General features: G+C 33.7%; 1 protein-coding gene and 1 long non-coding RNA gene across 2 annotated transcripts; one reads left to right on the top strand and one right to left on the bottom strand.

Annotated features, from left to right (window-relative positions):
* The first annotated feature begins 6,642 nt into the window (after positions 1–6,642).
* On the top strand, positions 6,643–8,959 carry LOC112637999. Its single transcript, XR_003122853.1, has 3 exons — positions 6,643–7,147; positions 8,861–8,880; positions 8,949–8,959. It is a non-coding gene; the product is annotated as an uncharacterized LOC112637999 (long non-coding RNA).
* Positions 8,960–20,908: 11,949 nt separating this feature from the next.
* On the bottom strand, positions 20,909–21,640 carry LOC112637998. Its single transcript, XM_025408841.1, has one exon. It carries the CDS (start codon positions 21,638–21,640, stop codon positions 20,909–20,911), a length of 732 nt encoding a protein of 243 aa, XP_025264626.1.
* Between the last annotated feature and the right edge of the window lie 726 nt (positions 21,641–22,366).

The following is a 22,366-nucleotide window of genomic DNA, read 5'->3' as shown; positions in this document are numbered from 1 at the left end:
CCGAATAAGTGTAGGCTGCATCCATAGAACCATGTGTAAGGCGTAATCCATGGATGATCATGTCAATGATTAATTTGACAAGACGGATGATCATGAAGATTCCTACGAGTCCAGCGGTTGCCGAACCAAAATTGATGAATCCCTGCCATATGCGGGAATGCTGTACTCTCGACAATTTTTATTCAGAGAGTCTTCGTCTAGTAAATTATATACGGATATTCCTTCAGTGTTCATGGAATGTCGGTGAGTCCACGAGCTAACTGCATTNGTTGAACATCTCTCTCTCTCTCTCCCGCGTAAACACTCTCTTAAATGTAGATTCTCACCACTAGAAACCTGAAAAAGAAAAATCGTAATTAATAAAAAGTCTATATACAATTTCCTATAAAGTAATTGAAGAGGATAATGACCCTCCAAGATAATATAATCAAAATATAAAATTTTCTCAATTTAACGCTGTACATTAATACTAAATTATTTCATGACAAATGTCCTACCAATAACCAAGGACATAAATTTTAATAATATTTAAATCGGACACTGCATATATTACATAACCCAATTATAAATAAATACGCGTAAGGCAAATTACTTAACAATAATAGTCAATCGCCATGTTATAGAAAACTAATTCGTATAATTAATATATGCAATCCCTTATAATATCAATGAAAATTAACGCATAAGAATTAGCAAAAGAAATAATAAGTTAACATTATAAATATGTAAAATAATAAAATAAAGGGAAATATTTACGCTTACTTATGTAATTTCTTCACGATTATCAAACCATAAATATGAAATGATTTATAAGCTTCCCTTTTCCCAATGAATATATATATATATATATATTCTCTAATAACGTGTAGGAAAATATATAATAAAAATACAATTAATACACATACATGTACATATATTAAACACGACGATTTTTGCCCTACACGGATATCGCGAATAAACTAAGACAAAATAATAATCCCTTGAGAAATCAATGCTTTGACCAATGAGAATTTAATAAAGATATTTCCAGCAACAGTATTCCTAAGCAAATTGTAATAAATTAGATAAAATCATTTTGATATATGAACAATCGAAATCTTAATGCATTAATCAAAATTTAAAATTATTATATGATCAATGATAATTCAATATTTCATTTATATAAAGCAAAAGTATCAACATTTATAAAATCTTATTGTATGCCGTTTATAAAATTAATATCTTAAGACATACAAACCAATATTAAAATTTTGATACATATACGTACACACATTCTTGTTAATTAATAATATAATTTTAAACCTTGTATTCCTTAACTTCCTCTAAAAAGAAATTAATACTAACAATCAAGATCTATATAAAATCCCGCGATGTGAGCGATTTTTAATAATCATCCACCTCGACATCGACAAATCCAAATATCATTTAAAAGTAAAGCCACGGTAGTCCTGCACCTGAAAGAGAAAAATTAATTAGTTAACGAATCTCAAAATTTTAATGAAACATCAATAATAAAATATAATTGGAAGAATCAAATATTAACATAAAATTTAATAATTAAATTTTAGCGACAGACTTGATAAATTACTTGACAGAATTGATTAAATAATTAATATGCATAGTACATGACAGGCTATTATAATCATAAAGCATATTATATAATCATAAAAGCAACACAATCGTCTTTAAATAATTAAAAAAAAAATATAATAATTAAAACGTGCTAAAAATATAATAACATAATATTAATAGGTACGTCTTATAGTAGTACCATTAAAAATACTTATATAATCAAAAATCCTTACAACACCGATGTCTTAACTAAAAACATATATATATATATATGTTTATATATATATATTTATAAAATTATGCGTTGAAACAACCCCTATAATTTTCGACGTAGAAATGTTGATCCATCAACCCTCTTCCTCCCGTATATAAATACATGTACGCTCCCATTCGGTAACCTGTAAAAGAAATAAAACAATTAATACAAAATAAAGCCAATACTTGGCGTAGACTTTGTTAGGATAATTCATTAAACGAATAAAGATTAACGATAAAAATCTGACGACCTTCTAGTAGCTTCCCCGGTGATTATTCTAGCAGTAAAATTTTAAAGGCAACCCCAAAAACAAAAATTTAAAATGTTTGTAACTTCGATATCTTTTACAATAGAGATATACTAAGGGCATAATTGTGATCCCATTACCAAGTAGATCAACGTACTAATCGATTAATTAATCAAAATAAGTACACGTCCTAATATGCTCCCGTATATAGTTCTAAAATAACAGTCCCTACTCACTAGAAGTATAAATATGATGCTAACAATCAAATTTACCAAACAAAAGTGTTGTAACTTCGAGATCTTTTACAATAGAATTATAAAAATAATATAATTATGATACCATGACCAAGTAGATCACCACACTAGTCGACTAATTCATCAAAAAAATGACGTCCAAACTTGGGTGAAAACGCTCTCGTATACATCTCTGGGATAATAATTCCAACATATTGGGTATATAGATGTAACCCCTCACGACGATAATATTTTATTTTCCATTGACCATCGATATACTGCTCCCAGTATAACCTATAAATCATAAAACCAAATAAATAATAGCTATGCACTAAATAATATCGCGATACTAATAATCGAAATACAAAACAAAATCGTATAAATATCAAACGAACTCTCCCTCTAAATAATATCATTAAAATCAAAATTACTAGTATCCGACTTAATATCGTCACAAGGATAACATAACAAATACAAGAATAATAAATGTTAAAATATTTTATAATAATATAATTTAAGTGCCATTGAATAATTACAAGATATATATATATTAATCCCCAACTAACAATGAATATTTAATAAATATCCTATGAAACTTGTAAAGACAAAATTATAAATAAAAACGTAAGATAATAACCAAAATTTAACAATTGATAAAACTAATAAATTATATGGTACTAATAATTCTCTATGATTAAAATTGAAATTGCTTAAATGCAAATAATAATAATAACACTAATAACAATAATAATAACAATAATGAATTTGCATAAATTTTAATAAGACTTACCCTTAGAAATAATAATATATCCTTGACCATCAACATTTTAATTCAGCACTGCTTGTTTTTCTTGCTAAACCTGTTGACACCTAAAAACAAATAAAAATGAATATATGTTCTTAGACCATAAATTAATAAAAATATTAACGATAAGAAAATTTCAGAAACAAAATTTTGGTAGTAAAATCTAGCTTCAAATTCTACAAAATAATTCTAACAATTATACATATGATATATATATATATATATATGTATATATATATATATGCATCCACTCTTATAACCAATAATAAATGAATAATAAGACCTTAACAAATAAAATATTCACTTATAATAAGCTAATAACGAAATTTAACCAAATACTAGCGGCCCATAACACAAATAATAATTTAAAGTGATCTTACCTGAAAATCAAATAAGAATACCTTATATGACGAAGTCACATGACCCCCCTCCTGGATGCCTGAAAAATTAATGTAAAATAATATTTGGTCATAAGAATAATAATTTCTAACACGAGGCTGTCAATATTTTATAAAAATTTGCAAAGCATTAAGTATAACAAAATGGATAGCATCTATATGCTTAAGGCATATACACATGAGCCAATGAAAAGAAAGAAAAACCAACTAGCATAAATGAACAAAATAATATAAAATTTAGATTAAAATAATTAAAAAATCAGAATAAGGCCAATGAACATCATCAAAAATCAACCATGAACATTTACGATCACACTCTTCTATATATGAATGCATGTACCAAGCCTTATAAAATATTAACACTTCATATAAAAAGTTTTCAACTATAATAATCCCCCTTTTTCAAGTACTTTAATGACAAAATTTCATAATACCAAACCTTATTAAGTATAATTATGTCAGAATATTACTTACTAGTAAGTCTTCATATGACGAAAATATATGGACACCCTATATTCGTGTTCCTACTCACCGGGTACCCCCCTGGCAAAAGTATCGCCTGAATAAATAAAATAATAATATTAAGGATGGACACCTATAGCTACTATGAATATAAAATGTATATACACAATTGTAAAATGCACGAACATTTACATATGAGCACTCTTATACGTATGTATACATATATATATATATATATATATATATATATATGTACGTGCATATGAACATATGCAAATTTAATAATGTAAGACTAAAACCTTCCGAGAAATAAATAGAGCCCAGGTACATAATGTGCAAAATGACACTCGAAAAATAGAATCTAAATTCAAAAACTTTATTAAATAAAAATAAAAAATTACAACAATGAATATAATGACAGCAACTTCTTACCATGCATAATATACATGTATCATTAAGTCAAAGGAAATAAAACGTGAAAACACGAGAGAAATAGAGAAATAATATGTGTACTTACGAATAATACTGCACAAAGAATATTATGCGTATAACTCTACGAGTCGAACAAGCGTGCAAGGCCAAGTCCAGCACGTCGCGTTATCTCCATTGGAATTTTTAAACATCCTCTCCCGACCTAAAGGCAGAGGGAAGATCTAAATTCGCGCTCGCATGAATGCAAACCAAATTAATACATCGACTTCTCTTTTATAATTAAGCATTAACAAAGCATTTTCTATTAATATCACACTATTATCCAGTATCATATACCTCTATATACATATATATGCATACTATATGTGACATATGAACTGACTACATATACACATATGCATACATATTTTATAACAAAATCCAATAAAATAAAAGTAGAGACGTAATAAACAATCGTCAGGACAAAAAATTAACAAATATTAATAGATAAAAATATACACCTTTATATATATATGCATACTATATGTAACCTATAAATCGAATAAATTTACATATATGCACATATATTTTATAACCAAACTCAATAAAATAACGGTATAAATACAATAAATACGCGTCGCGATAGAAATTGACACATATATATATTAACATGTCCAGAAATCTCCCTATATATATATGCATACTATATGTAACATATAAATTGAATAAATTTACATATACACATATATATTTTATAACAAAACTCAATAAAATAAAGGTATAAATACAATAAATAAGCGTTGCGATGGAAATTTACAAATATATATCTTAACTTGTCCAAAATTATCCCTATACATACGCATACTATATGTAACATACAAATTGACTAAATTTACATATACGCATATATATTTTATAACCAAATTCAATAAAATAACGGTATAAATACAATAAATACGCGTCGCGATAGAAATTGATACATATATATATATTAACTTGTCCAACAATATCCCTATATGTATATGCATGCTATATGCATATACATTTTGTAACAAATTTAACAATAAAACAAAGGAGGAGATATAATAGACTGCTACCGCGACAAAATTAATCAGCACACAAAACATATATATATATATATTACGAATATTAACAAATAATTAATATTAATAACCCCAAGATTTTATACAATAATTATTAATCTTATACGATGATTATTAAATACGATTCAGTAAAAACTTGCTGAAATCAATTTTCATAAGCAATATGCGAATACATATCTATACATATATATATATATATATATATGTGCTAATATAAAAGTCGCCCAAATGAAAATCTTCAAAGAATAAAATATTGTCAGAATCAAAAGACCTCTTGAATAAAAGATCACGGTAGAGCGTGCAATGAATTCTTCGAGCACATCCGTCGTGATCATTCTTAGAAGTAAAACGAGCCGCTTTTTCATACGTTGTTCCGAGAACTGTAAGAATAAAATTTCTTTTAGCGACATAATAACTATTAAGCGAAGCGATAATTAATTTCCATATATTCTTATTGTAAAATTTATTGTAATAATAATGGCTTAACGCATTAGAATTTATTAAAATATTATTCATAGACTTGAGTAATCATTAAAAGTCGACTTTGAAAATTTTAAAATATATACATATAAAACCACAAAAATTCTAATTGTTAAAGCCTTTATTAAATAAATAAAAATATATGATAAATCTTAATAATTAGTCTTAAGATAATTATTAAACCTGGAAATAATACGTGTAATATGCCAATTTAAACCACGTAAACGAATTTTAAAAGGTAATTCATTAAAAAATATTACTGTTACTAATGTGTCTTATAAAGAGAAAGAATGCAGTGAGCATTCTTCGAAGGACATCCAGCATATCTATTTTTAGAAAAAGAGATAAGCCATCTTCGCATCCGTTGCGTTAGAATCTGCAATCCAAATGCTAAATTTTTCTTTACTAATTATTACTAATTATTAATTTACTAAATATTAATTAATTACTAATTATTAATTTTAACTATATACGCACCATTGTAAAAATCATTGTAATAATAATGGTTTAATACATCAGAATTTACCAAAATATCACTTAAAATTTAAACAATTGTTATAAATCGAACTCAAATTTTCTAATAACATAAATACGATATTATAAAAAAATTCTGATTGTTAAAAATCATTATTAAAAATTATTCTAAAATTATTTAATAAATCTAAGACGCAAGACTTGCAATCCCTACCACGAAACTCTCACCCACCACATCGCAAACTCATAGCAGGAAGGGATAGCTCCAGCAGCCGACCCACCAATCATCAAAAAGGCCCACCTCTTCTCCCTACCATTAAACATCGAACCAGAGGAAGGTATATAAGGCCGCCGCCGCCGCCGCCGGTGTCTCTCTGCGCCATTAACTCACCTGTGTCTCAGCTCTCTCTACGCCCATCAGATCTCCAGCTCTCGAAGAGGAAAAACTTAGAAGCCTACCGGACACCTTAACTTATTCGAAAATAACTTAGTCGCGATTTTGATTTTTCTTTCGGGACTTAGTCTCAATCTCTATGAAGAGAGCTGTATCAACATTAACACTTTAATAAAGTGCTACCATCCAGCAACCTCTGAGTCTTTGGCCATTCTCTGCGCTGCCTTGCCACTTCTTCAGGTTCTCACCGAGGTCGAGCAATCCAGGGAAGGAGCAGCGGTGCCTTTATTCTTCCATTGATCCCGTCATCCGGTAAGGAAATAATAAAATAATAATCATTCTTAATCAACCTTGATAATAACTTCGTATATTAGGTTGATTTATTCTAAATATATTGACTATTTTCCCAGAATTTTACCTGTCCGTATACAGACTTTAAATTTTTCTTTCGAGTTGAATTATTTAAATTTCAACCGATCCTCTGAGAACGCTCGAAGCGTATCCTAGAGTGTAGCGTCGTTCGAGTTAGTCACTCGATGTGCATTGAGTAGCAAATTCTACTCCTCTGCCGCTTTCACGGAGAGCTTCTTTGAAAGAATTTCTCCGTGGATCCTGTGCCGCTGTGACGTGACGTCTTGCACATCGATACTAGACTCAGAATCTAAGACTCGCTCCTAGAGGATCTGTCGAAATAATAGAATTAATGCACTGGCTTACAAGTTAACTATCGAAAACATTTTATGAATTTTATACTTATCTGAAGTAAGCCAGCCGCTTCCACCCGTATCCTCGTCTGTATCCTTGAATCTCCAGACCTCTCGGTGCAGCCGCATGCTCCTGGAAATTCAGTATATGCTAGATAAATTATCATCCGTTGTACGACAATTTTCCCCGAATCCTACCTGTCCGTATACAGACTTTAAATTTTTCTTTCGAGTTGAATAATTTAAATTTCAACCGGCCCTCTGAGAACGCTCGAAGCGTATCCTAGAGTGTAGCGTCGTTCGAGTTAGTCACTCGATGTGCATTGAGTAGCAAATTCTACTCCTCTGCCGCTTTCACGGAGAGCTTCTCTGAAAGAATTTCTCCGTGGATCCTGTGCCGCTGTGACGTGACGTCTTGCACATCGATACTAGACTCAGAATCTAAGACTCGCTCCTAGAGGATCTGTCGAAATAATAGAATTTATGCACTGGCTTACAAGTTAACTATCAAAACATTTTATGAATTTTATACTTATCTGAAGTAAGCCAGCCGCTTCCACCCGTATCCTCGTCTGTATCCTTGAATCTCCAGACCTCTCGGTGCAGCCGCATGCTTTTGGAAATTCAGTATATGCTAGATAAATTATCATCCGTTGTACGACAATTTTCCCAGAATCCTACCTGTCCGTATACAGACTTTAAATTTTTCTTTCGAGTGAATGATTTAAATTTCAACCGACCCTCTGAGAACGCTCGAAGCGTATCCTAGAGTGTAGCGTCGTTCGAGTTAGTCACTCGATGTGCATTGAGTAGCAAATTCTACTCCTCTGCCGCTTTCACGGAGAGCTTCTCTGAAAGAATTCCTCCGTGGATCCTGTGCCGCTGTGACGTGACGTCTTGCACATCGATACTAGACTCAGAATCTAAGACTCGCTCCTAGAGGATCTGTCGAAATAATAGAATTAATGCACTGGCTTACAAGTTAACTATCAAAACATTTTATGAATTTTATACTTATCTGAAGTAAGCCAGCCGCTCTTACCCGTACCCTTGTCTGTACCCTCTGAATCTCCGGACCTCTCGGTGCAACCGCATGCCCCTGAAAAATTCAAAATATATTAAATAAATCATTAATTGCTGTACCCCAATGAACTGTATATAGCCGAACGTTTCAACCATGATATGAGAACGAGTGAGATATACTATCATAATCTACATTCGTTTATCTCATAATAATCCGTTAAGCCGTATTATTCGTCTTAACTCTATGAACCACCTTGCTGTGACTACATTTACCTTATAAAACCATTCATCTTAACAGGTACCTTTCTACGCATCATCGTAAGTAAACCCCTTTTGTGTTAAATCAATCGCATCAAACATACTAAATAGTCGTATTCCCTCGATAGATGGTTAACCCTCGCCGAACTTCTTCCGTTGGACGCGAAATTCCCCTCCGTGCCGCGGGTATACGCCGCAGGCGTGCCTCCCGGTCGGTACTTAGGCTCCCTACAGCTCGTCAGTTGTTTGCCGACGAGAACGACTTAACAAGCAGAGTAACAAGGTACTCTCCAGTGCGTAGTTTCGCGCCCTCCCGCGCATACCCTTATCGTCCTCCCCGAAACCCTCCAGCGGTTCTTCAAGAGGAACAACAGCCCAGAGCCAGGCCGCCATCGCCCAATTACTCCCCCATCCAGGATTCATCTAATCCCAGCTACTCGCCGGTCAGGACACCGGAAGATCTTCCTTCCATACCGGAAGAACGAAGACCCATAGAACAAAGCACAGAAACTGAGGCAGGTCCATCCAACCCAGGTCAAGTTCTGGATCCCCCTGAACCAAATTTCTACCCGGAACCAGAGGACCTAGTCTTACCCAGCAGTATCCAACCCCTCGCAGGACTAACAGACGAAGATTTTATCGAGATCTACGAATACTTGCAGCGAGATAATTTCTTCAACAACCGCGAATAATAACCATATCTAGATATCGCCTTAGAAATGCTATAGAGAAGAACATTAACTATATACACACATCTATACGTATAACGATATACACTATCTACAACTGTCAAATAATAACAATAATAACAATAATAAAGGATTTGTAAAGCTCTAAGGAAGTAAACTAATAAAAGAAAACAGATCAAAAAGGATAAATTGGGTCAGGTTCAACGCACCTAATCTATTTCCCATCGTCAATCCCTCTCCTGAAAGAAGCGCAAAAGATTCTTAGTCTCTCGGCGTCCTAGGGTATAGCCGGCTTGGCAGGTTGCCCTGAAAAAGAAATAGAGAGAAGTTACAATTGCGTAACAAATAAATACGTGAGAAGTTACGATCGAGACGTAACAACGAAATCTCAAAACGTAACAATATACATGTACCATTAAGTCGAGGGAAATAAAACGTGAAAACACGAGAAAAATAAAGAAATAATATGTGTACTTACGGATAATATTGTACGAAGAATATTATGCGTATAACTCTACAAGTCGAATAAACGTGCAAGGCCAAGTCCAGCACGTCGCGTTATCTCCATTGGAATTTTTAAACATCCTCTCCCGACCTAAAGGCAGAGGGAAGATCTAAATTCGCGCTCGCATGAGTGTAGATCAAATTAATACATCTACTTTTCTTTTATAATTAAGCATTAACAAAGTATTTTCTATTAATATCACACTATTATCCAGTATCATATACCTTTATATATATAGTATATGCATACTATATGTAACATGTGAACTGACTACATGTACACATATGCATATATATTTTATAACAAAATCCAATAAAATAAAAAAGTAAAAACGTAATAAACAATCGTCAGGACGAAAAATTAACATATATTAATATATAAAAATATACACCTTTATATATATATATGCATACTATATATAACCTATAAATCGAATAAATTTACACATATGCATATATATTTTATAACCAAACTCAATAAAATAACGGTATAAATACAATAAATACGCGTCGCGATAGAAATTGACAAATATATATATTAACTTGTCCAAAATTATCCCCATATATATGCATACTATATGTAATATATAAATTGAATAAATTTACATATACGCATATATATTTTATAACCAAACTCAATGAAATAAAGGTATAAATACAATAAATACGCGTCGCGATAGAAATTGACACATATATATATTAACATGTCCAGAAATATCCCCATATATATGCATACTATATGTAATATATAAATTGAATAAATTTACATATACGCATATATATTTTATAACCAAACTCAATGAAATAAAGGTATAAATACAATAAATACGCATCGCGATAGAAATTGACACATATATATATTAACATGTCCAGAAATATCCCCATATATATGCATACTATATGTAACATATAAATTGAATAAATTTGCATATACGCATATATATTTTATAACAAAACTCAATAAAATAAAGGTATAAATACAATAAATACGCGTCGCGATAGAAATTGACACATATATATATTAACATGTCCAGAAATATCCCCATATATATGCATACTATATGTAACATATAAATTGAATAAATTTACATATACGCATATATATTTTATAACCAAACTCAATAAAATAAAGGTATAAATACAATAAATACGCGTCGCGATAGAAATTGACACATATATATATTAACATGTCCAGAAATATCCCCATATATATGCATACTATATGTAACATATAAATTGAATAAATTTACATATACGCATATATACTTTATAACAAAACTCAATAAAATAAAGGTATAAATACAATAAATACGCGTCGCGATAGAAATTGACACATATATATATTAACATGTCCAGAAATATCCCTATATATATGCATACTGTATGTAGCATATGAATCGAATAAATTTACATATACGCATATATACTTTATAACAAAACTAACTAAAATAAAGGTATAAATACAATAAACACGCGTCGCGATAGAAATTGACACATATATATATTAACATGTCCAGAAATATCCCTATATATATGCATACTATATGTAACATATAAATTGAATAAATTTACATATAAGCATATATATTTTATAACCAAACTCAATAAAATAAAGGTATAAATACAATAAATACGCGTCGCGATAGAAATTGACACATATATATATTAACATGTCCAGAAATATCCCTATATATATATGCATACTATATGCATATATACTTTGTAACAAACTTAACGATAAAACAAAGGAAGAGATATAATAGACTGCTACCGCGACAAAATTAATCGGCACACAAAACATATATATATATATATATATATATATATATATTACGAATGTTAACAAATAATTAATATTAATAACCCCAAGATCTTATACAATAATTATTAATCTTATACAATGATTATTAAATACGATTCAGTAAAAACTTGCCAAAATCAATTTTCATAAGTAATATGCGAATACATATCTATACATATACATATATATATATATATATATATGTGCTAACATAAAAGTCGCCCAAACTCAAAAATCTTCAAAGAATAAAATATTGTCAAAATCAAAAGACCTCTTGAATAAAAGATCACGGTAGAGTGTGCAATGAATTCTTCGAGCACATCCGTCGTAATCATTCTTAGAAGTAAAATGAGCCGCTTTTTCATATGTAATTCTGAGAACTGTAGGAATGAAATTTCTTTTAGCGATATAACAACTATTAAGTAAAGCGATAATTAATTTCCATATATTCTTATTGTAAAATTTATTGTAATAATAATGGCTTAACGCATTAGAATTTATTAAAATATTATTCATAGACTTGAGTAATCATTAAAAGTCGACTTTGAAAATTTTAAAATATATACCTATAAAACCACAAAAAATTCTAATTGTTGAAGCCTTTATTAAATAAATAAAAATATATCTTGTAAATGATAAACCTCGATAATTAGTCTTACGATAATTATTGAACCTAGAAATATTACTTGTAATATGTCAGTTTAAGCCACGTAAACGAATTTTAAAAGGTAATTCATTTAAAAAATATTACTGTTACTAACGTGTCTTATAAAGAGAAAGAATGCGATGAGCATTCTTCGAAGGACACCCAGCATATCTATTTTTAGAAAAAGAGATAAGCCATCTTCGCATCCGTTGCGTTAGAACCTGCAAAGAAAAACCTCTTATAGCAATCCAAATGCTAAATTTTTCTTTACTAATTATTACTAATTATTAATTTACTAATTATTAATTAATTACTAATTATTAATTTTAAATATATATGCACCATTGTGAAAATCATTGTAATAATAATGGTTTAATACATCAGAATTTACCAAAATATCACTTAAAATTTAAACAATTGCTATAAATCGAACTCAAATTTTCTAATGACATAAATATGATATTATAAAAAATTCTGATTGTTAAAAATCATTATTAAAAATTATTCTAAAATTATTTAATAAATCTAAGACTCAAGACTTGCAATCCCTACCACAAAACTCTCACCCACCACATCGCAAACTCATAGCAGGAAGGGATAGCTCCAGCAGCCGACCCACCAATCACCGAAGAGGCCCACCTCTTCTCCCCACCATTAAACATCGAACCAGAGGAAGGGACTTAAGGCACCTCGGGCGTCAAGTCTCGGCCCCCCCCCCTCTACGCTATAAAATCTCCAACTCTCAGCCCTCTACGCCCACTAGATCTCCAGCTCTCGAAGAGGAAAAACCTAGAAGCCATTAGATCTCCAGCTCTCGAAGAGGAAAAACCTAGAAGCCTACCGGACACCTTAACTTATTCGAAAATAACTTAGTCGCGATTTTGATTTTTTTTCTTTCGGGACTTAGTCTCAATCTCTATTAAGAGAGTTGTATCAACACCAACACTTTAATAAAGTGCTACCATCCAGCAACCTCTGAGTCTTTGGCCATTCTCTGCGCTGCCTTGCCACTTCTTCAGGTTCTCACCGAGGTCGAGCAATCCAGGGAAGGAGCAGCGGTGCCTTTATTCATCCACTGATCCCGTCATCCGGTAAGGAAATAATAGAATAATAATCATTCTTAATCAACCTTGATAATAACTTTGTATATTAGTTTGATTTATTCTAGATATATTGACAATTTTCCCAGAATCTTACTTGCCCGTATACAGACTTTAAATTTTTCTTTCGAGTTGAATTATTTAAATTTCAACCGATCCTCTGAGAACGCTCAAAGCGTATCCTAGAGTGTAGCGTCGTTCGAGTTAGTCACTCGATGTGCATTGAGTAGCAAATTCTACTCCTCTGCCGCTTTCACGGAGAGCTTCTCTGAAAGAATTTCTCCGTGGATCCTGTGCCGCTGTGACGTGACGTCTTGCACATCGATACTAGACTCAGAATCTAAGACTCGCTCCTAGAGGATCTGTCGAAATAATAGAATTAATGCACTGGCTTACAAGTTAACTATCGAAACATTTCATGAATTTTATACTTATCTGAAGTAAGCCAGCCGCTCTTACCCGTACCCTTGTCTGTACCCCCCTGAATCTCCGGACCTCTCGGTGCAACCGCATGCCCCTGAAAATTCAAAATATATTAAATAAATCATTAATTGTTGTACCCCAATGAACTGTATATAGCCGAACGTTTCAACCATTATATGAGAACGAGTGAGATATACTATCATAATCAACATTCGTTTATCTCACAATAATCCATTAAGCCGTATTATTCGTCTTAACTCTATGAACCACCTTGCTGTGACTACATTTACCTTATAAAACCATTCATCTTAACAGGTACCTTTCTACGCATCATCGTAAGTAAACCCCTTTTGTGTTAAATCAATCGCATCAAACATACTAAATAGTCATATTCCCTCGGTAGATGGTTAACCCCCGCCGAACTTCTTCCCAGGGGCTATCAACTTCCATAGTTTTTTTTGTACCAATGTTTGCAGCGCCCTCACTAAATGACAGAGTTCGTGGAAGAACTACGTACTCAAAATGAGTGAGAAAGTAAATGTGCGAATGAGTGAGAAAGAACATCTGCATCACGTGCATATATATATATATATATATATATATATAATATTTATTTATTTTTTTAAATCTAAGTAATAAGGAAGAAAAGAAGAATGTTGTTTTACTTCTAATATGACAATTTATTATAAAAATATATACATCTATATACATAAGTGTGCTGTGTAGCAGTATGAAAAATATTATAAACTCGTTTCAGGAAACACTGCAACATAGTAAAATACATAGTAATTATAAACATATAAAATACATAGTAATTATATTATAAAACATACTATAATATAATGAGCATAGTTATTTATGAATTGATACTTTTGTCTTACCTTTTGTCTTCTTTCTGTAATATTTTAAAGACATTCTATGTGTTTGGAAATACATATAATTATCCTTAAAATCATCTTTTATTTCTGTTCGCAAAATTTTATTTATTAAATTGCACCATTCTAAAATAAAATAATGTGCAAGAGTTTTAAGCACAATACTATGCATATCAGTACAATGAAAATATGATGTGCCTAATTCTACTTCTTTGGTTAATATTTTAATAAGTTTATTTTTTATTTCCATTTGATAACAAATATCAGGAAATTGCTTTTCAGCTATCTCTATAATATGCTCCAGTGTTTGTGTTATATTTTCTTTTTCTAATATTTCAGCCATACATTGAGCGCAATCTATTTTTATTTTCTTTTTAATATTATTAATTATGTTTTCCTTGTTTATATACAAGGAATGTGTTATATCTATATCTGTATGTGGATGTGTTATATCTATATCTGTATGTGGAATGGCAGTTTCTTCACATTCCACAGTATCATCTTTTGTATCATCTTTTTCACTTTCAATTTCTTCAATGCGCAACAAATTCAGTAATGATGAAAATTCTTCTTTGTCTTCCTTACAATTTGCTGATATCGAGTGCTTTGATGTCAAATTGCACGTTAATAATGCTTTAAATGATGTGCCAAATAAATATGGTGTAGGATTATTGTTCTGATGTCCGTGATTTCTTATTTGACTAAAGAAATTTTCTACAGCATCTTGATTAAGATATTTCAAATTTAGTGTAGTAAATCCATATTCTTGGAGCATTTTCCATAAACATTTTGCGCCTTGTATTGCTTGTCTCCAGTTAATCAAACACTTCGGCTTATTTCTTCTCAAAGATTTGTAGCTTTTTTTCTCGACAAACTCCATATTCCTTAATTTACATAATGCTTCTTGCCAAAATGTTAAATGTTTGCTATCTTGTGTGATGATACTGCTAAGACCTTGCCCAATATTTCCATTGAAAGAGTCAAATAAATCATCAAAAAAATATAAAGCTTCTTTTGTTACTGTAGCATTTTTAGACAAATTCATTGTTGCATTGCTTGTTTGTATGATACCTGTAATAATAAAATATTTTAGTAATATTGTTTTTTTTAACAAAAAGTTAATGTCTCGTTTACATATTAAAAATAATATTAAAAATAATTTTACCGTCTTTATTTAAAGAAAGTAATATGTCTATAAAATCCGCTACAGTATGACTCAAGATTTGTACTGCAAATTTAACTTTCATTTTTGGAATTAAATGAGGAAAAATATGATTATCTGTCAATTTTTTCATTTTTCGTCGATGTTGAAAACACTTTCGGTCTATTTCATAAGCTTCTTTAATATGATCCCAAGAGGCACATTGACTTTCACGTTCTGACAATTTTGCATCTTTATTTAAAAGTAAATCTTTATCTAAAAGATTATTACGCACACCTTTTTGAAGATGCACATAGTCATATAAAGGCACAATACATTCTTGTCCTGCATAAAATATATTTTCTTTGGGCGACTCTAAAAAAAAATTAATTTTAGTATTACATAATAAGTAATTAGTATTACATAATAATAATATTACAAATTATAATTGTTAAATGTGTGTGTGTGTGTGTGTGTGTGTGTGTGTGTGTGTGCATGTATACTTACTATTATATCTGAAATGCTGTGCACGTGTTTCCAATATTAACGAGTTAATTGCCGCAATATTTGCTGCTCCCTGGTCGCAAACAGTAGCTTTAGGCCTAAAACCACACCTTTGCAGAAATGTAAGCCATGTTTTTACACATCTTGAAAGTTGAATAGACGAAGTTGTACTATTACAAAAGCCATAACCAATAGGCATTTTCCGTCCAGATGCTAAACATCTTATATGAAATAAAATTGCATGATCTGCAAATTTTCTTGTTCGTCTCATTCCCCAATCTTCAAATCCAATGATTTTATCGTTTTTAACATCATATGTAAGTGCAGGTTTAATAGCCATTTCGTCCCAAGCAAGTACAACATATAAATCTTTCAAATCCATCTTACTAGCACTTAATGTTAGATATTTTAAAATAATGTGGTTACATCCAGTATCAATTGGAATGCGATTTAATTGTGTATTTAAAGTATTAAAGGATGGAAATAATAGAAATTTGGATATAAAATTGTAACAAGAACGGGATCTACGATAAATGCCTAAGCAAAATATCTTATCTTCTATTGTATAATATCTTGCCTATGCAAAAATTATAACAAATAAAAATATATACAAATATGTAAAAGTATGTACAAATGTTAATATGTAAATGTATGTACAAAGTGTATACAAATGAAAAATTACATTACCTGTGGTGCAACATCATTATTTCTTATTATCATATTTACAAAATTTTCTCGTACTTTTACAGTCTTATTTTCTTGGTCTTTATATTCTTTTCTGCTCAATGTTATTTTCTTAACTTTGTTTTGTTGTTTCATTCTGTTTATATATCTTTTCATACGTCTCTTCTGTGCTAGTAGTTTTATATTATTGTCATATAACTTCCGTGCTATTGGAGACAAATTTTTCTTTCGTGTTACTTTTGCCAAATTAGATTTTCTTGCTTGTGATTTCTGATGTAATGTTTCAAAAAATTCTAATCTTTTTGTTACTTCTTGTAGTTGAGCATGATCTTTTATTTGCATTTGAGACAAGTTTTGCATGTTTATCTGCACTTGTACAGCATTATCTTGTAAATCTGTAATATCTTCTTGGTGTTGTTGTAAGCTTTGTTCATGTTGGTGTAGATTTTCTTCATGTTGTTGTAGGCTTTGTTCATGTTGTTGTAGGCTTTGTTCATTTTGCTGTAGAATTTGTTCATGATGTTCAATATTACATATTTCTGTTCTTAGGTTAGGTTCTATTGCTATCATAGAGGGAACAGCAGCTCGAATTAATCTCCGAAGTTTATTACTCCCACTATAATCACTTTCTTTGAAATGTTTATAACATACTCGAAGTTTATTAACTTCGTTTTCTTGATATGATTTTAAGATTAAACTTTTCATCCACTTTTCACGCATCAGTGGATCTTTCGGGAAAGTATGTGATGGAGTAGTACCTGTTGAAGTGCAGTTAAACACACAACACGCTCTAACCATTCTGCTTATTTTTTAGTTATTAGTTTTTATATTTAATATTGCTCAGTATCACTCAATCAAGAAAAAAATAAATAGACACGTTGAGACACGTGCTGACAGCTGATACAGACTTGTGCAGACTGACCAGACTAACAATATGGCGGCATCACTTAGTTCCAATTCTGGCTCTGTCATTCAGTGAGGGCGCTGCAAACACTGGTACCGAGAAACCCATATAGGTTTATAGCCCCTGCTTCTTCCGTTGGACGTGAAATTCCCCTCCGTGCCGCGGGTATACGCCGCCGGCGTGCCTCACATAGGCTCCCGATAGCTCGTCAGTTGTTTGCCGACGAGAACGACTTAACAAGCAGAGTAACAAGGTACTCCCCAGTACGTAGTTTCGCGCCCTCCCGCGCATACCCTTATCGTCTTCCCCGAAACCCTCCACCGGTTCTTCAAGAGGAACAACAGCCCAGAGCCAGGCCGCCATCGCCCAACTACTCCCCCATCCAGGATTCATCCAATCCCGGCTACTCGCCGGTCAGGACACCGGAAGATCTTCCTTCCATACCGGAAGAACGAAGACCCATAGAACGAAGAACAGAAACTGAGGCTGGTCCATCCAACCCAGGTCAGGTACAGGATCACCCTGAACCAAATTTCTACCCAGAACCGGAGGACCTGGTCTTACCAAGCAGCATCCAACCCCTCGCAGGACTAACAGACGAAGACTTTATCGAGATCTACGAATATTTACAGCGAGATAATTTCTTCAATAACCGCGAATAATAACCATATCTAGATATCGCCTTAGAAATGCTATAGAGAAAAACATTAACTACATACACATGTACCTATACGTATAACGATATACATTACCTACAACTGTCAAAAATTAATAATAATAATGATAAAAAATTTGTAAAGCTTTAAGGATGTGAAATAATAAAAGAAAACAGATCAAAAGGATAAATTGGGTCAGGTTTAACGCACCTAATTTATTTCCCGTCGACAATCCCACTCCTGAAAGAAGCGTAAAAGATTCTTAGTCTCTCGGCGTCCTAGGGTATAGCCGGCTTGGCAGGTTGCCCTGAAAAAGAAATAGAGAGAAGTTACAATTGCGTAACAAATAAATACGTGAGAAGTTACGATCGAGACGTAACAACGAATTCAAACGTAACACTATCTTGAAAAAAAGCGTTTAATTCACATTAGTACGTCGCATAGGCATGCGTTATTCTGATTAAAAACATTCATTTCTACTTAGTTCAGTAGTTCGCGTCATTGGATGCTATCTTGAAAAAAAGCGTTTAATTCACGTTAGTACGTCGCATAGGCGTGCTTTATCCGAACTAAAAGCATTCATTTCTACATAGTTCAGTACTTCGCATCATCGTATGCTATCTTGAAAAAAAGCGTTTAATTCACGTTAGTACGTCGCATAGGCGTGCTTTATCCGAACTAAAAGCATTCATTTCTACATAGTTCAGCACTTCGCATCATCGCATGCTATCTTGAAAAAAAGCGTTTAATTCACGTTAGTACGTCGCATAGGCGTGAGTTATCCGGATTAAAAGCATTCATTTCAGGTTAGTTCAGTAGTTCGCATCAACGCATGCTATCTTGAAAAAAAGTGTTTAATTCAAGTTCGTACGTCGCATAGGCGTACGTAATTCGGATTAAAAGCATTCATTTCTACTTAGTTCAGTAGTTCGCATCATCGCATGCTATCTTGAAAAAGCGTTTAATTCACGTTAGTAAGTCGCATAGGCGTGCGTTATACGAATTAAAAGCATTCATTTCTACTTAGTTCAGTAGTTCGCATCATCGCATGCTATCTTGAAAAAAAGCGTTTAATTCACGTTAGTACATCGCATAGGCGTGCGTTATTCGGATTAAAAGCATTCATTTCTGGTTAGTTCAGTACTTCGCATCAACGCATGCTATCATGAAAAAAAGTGTATAATTCAAGTTCGTACGTCGCATAGGCGTACGTGATTCGGATTAAAAGCATTCATTTCTACTTAGTTCAGTACTTCGCATCATCGCATGGTATCTTGAAAAAAAGGGTTTAATTCACGTTAGTACGTCTGATAGAGTTTTTGCGAGATTGACGCGGGAAGCAAGCGCGAAACCGGAGGATAAGAATCCGCGAGGAAAAAGAAAGAAGAGAAATTAATCCGACGATAAATCTAAGTCTTTTAATAATAATAGTCAGTTTATTATAAACAATTATAACACTAATTACACAGTCTTAAATTAATTATGCGAAAGCGATTTCAGAATTCTCGAGCAACGGAGACGACTGATTCAATCCGCGAGCGACGGAAGAACGTTTTTTCGTGATCGAGAGATAAGTGTGCGCGTCGAGTACTTTTCAGCCAAGAAGCGCCGTGTTCCGCGAGCGCGTCAATTTATAGTGGAGCCCTTCTCGAAAGATCCCGATTTTTCGTGAACTAATATAAATGTTCAAAACGAACGGTTAAGAATTTATTTATTTTCCTTGGATCTTTCGAGAAGGGCAAGCGCTGTTTTTAAATTGCGCTGACAAAGCGATATCGCGCTAACGGCTGCCAGGGGCGCCGAATGATCGCTCGTACCCTCGCTCTCTTTAGCGAGGGCGTTTTGAACATTTCCGCCCGCCTCGCCAAGAGCGTTTGGCGAAAGAAATGGCTAGCGGAGGATATGTATCTCGTCGGACGTTCTGAACTATTGCGATGGAGGCTCGTGATCTCCATGACCGTTGATGGGTAGCACGACGAGTTTCACGACGGGTCGTACCAACTCGGAGGCTGCGGTGCGCAATGTAACTACGCGAACTTGACCATCCTCTCCGGGGTGGATTTTCGCGATACGCACGAGTGGCCATTTCGTGGGTGGTGTGAGTTCGTTCCGGATAAGGCAAAGTCGGCCGACCTTGAAGCCCGTCTCTTCGCGCAACCACTTAGGACGGTGAGTAAGGGAGTGGAAGTACTCCTTCGACCAGCGTTCCCAAAAATGGTCTCATTTTTTGCTGCCAGCGGGATAAGCGGAACGTTGGTTCATCCAGCAAAGATGGCTCGGGCACTGCAGTCAAGGCGGCTCCCACCAGGAAGTGTCCAGGCGTCAGCGGAGCCAAGTCCTCAGGGTCGTCCGAGAGTGCCTGCAGCGGCCGCGAATTAAGGCACGCTTCTACCTGAGTGAGGAAGGTACTCATCTCCTCGAACGTCAGCTTGGCGTCGCCAATCACTCGTCGGAGATGGTGTTTGAGCGACTTGACTGCGGCTTCCCAAATGCCTCCGAAGTGCGGCGCTGAGGGAGGGTTGAACCTCCACTCGATCCTCTCGGAGGCGAGGCTGTCGATGATCCGGTGGCTTTCTGGCGTGCCCGCGGTGAAGAGGGCTGTCAGCTGGGAATCAGCTCCCACGAAGGTTGTCCCGCAGTCGCTTCGAAGGTTGCGACAGATGCCTCGGCGAGAGACGAACCGCCTGAGGACCGCAAGGAAGGCCTCGGTCGTGTAGTCGGAGACTACTTCGAGGTGTACGGCTCTGGAAGCAAGGCAGACGAAGACCGCTACGAAGGCCTTGTAGGAGCGGCCTGCGCCCCTTGGTTGTGCGAAGTTGAATCGGCCCGGCATAATCGACCCCAGTGTGAAGGGCCTCGCTGGTACCACGCGCTCCCGTGGAAAATCGCTCATCAGCTGTTGTGGGGTCGCCGCCCGCCATCGCACGTAAGGAAGTCATCGCAGGATAGCCTCCTTGACAAGTGCTCGACCCCGTGGAATCCAATACTGTTGGCGGATTAATGAGAGAATGAGCTGCGTTCCGCCGTGCAACGCTCGTTTATGGCAGTCGTCCACAATTAGCCGAGTGAGGTGCGAACCCTTCAGCAGGAGGACGGGGTGACGCTCGTCATAGGCTAGGATGGAGTGTTTTGGAAAGCTCTCGAGGTCATCTATAAAAATAAGTAATAAAAAATAGGGGGTGTAAAAAAATTGAAGTGACCTTCATGTGACCCTTAAATGACTCTTCAAGGTTAAACCAATGATATCATCTTATGGCCTCCTCGAAACCATACAACTTTTGTCTGAAACATTTTTGTCTAAAACTTATGAATTCTAAGAGATTTCAATGGAAAGATTAAAATAGCCGATCCTGTATATGTATATACAGGGTGGGCCATTTTAAGTGATCCACCCCAATAACTTTTTTATATTTGAATGTACAACAAAATGTTTCAAATAAAAGTTGCTTGACTTCGAGAGGGACAGAAGATGGGTGGCAAAAATTTGACCTTGGATAGTCATTTGAAGGTTACATAAAGATTACCTTCAATTTCTTAAATGGAACTCCCTATTTTTCATTGCATATTCTTGTAGCTTATCTCGAGAGCTTTCCAAAACACTACAATTAAGTACCTTTTT

The sequence above is a fragment of the Camponotus floridanus genome, unplaced genomic scaffold (assembly GCF_003227725.1).
Source record: "Camponotus floridanus strain SB8 unplaced genomic scaffold, Cflo_v7.5 scaffold233, whole genome shotgun sequence".
In the NCBI taxonomy this organism is placed as follows: domain Eukaryota; kingdom Metazoa; phylum Arthropoda; class Insecta; order Hymenoptera; family Formicidae; genus Camponotus; species Camponotus floridanus.
Note: the sequence above shows the minus strand (reverse complement) of the source record. Positions and strands in the feature narration are given on the sequence as shown.

What these genes read in the sequence shown, in the direction of transcription:
- LOC112637998 (XM_025408841.1), bottom strand. Translation starts at nt 21,640, where the DNA reads ATGAGCGATTTTCCACGGGAGCGCGTGGTACCAGCGAGGCCCTTCACA.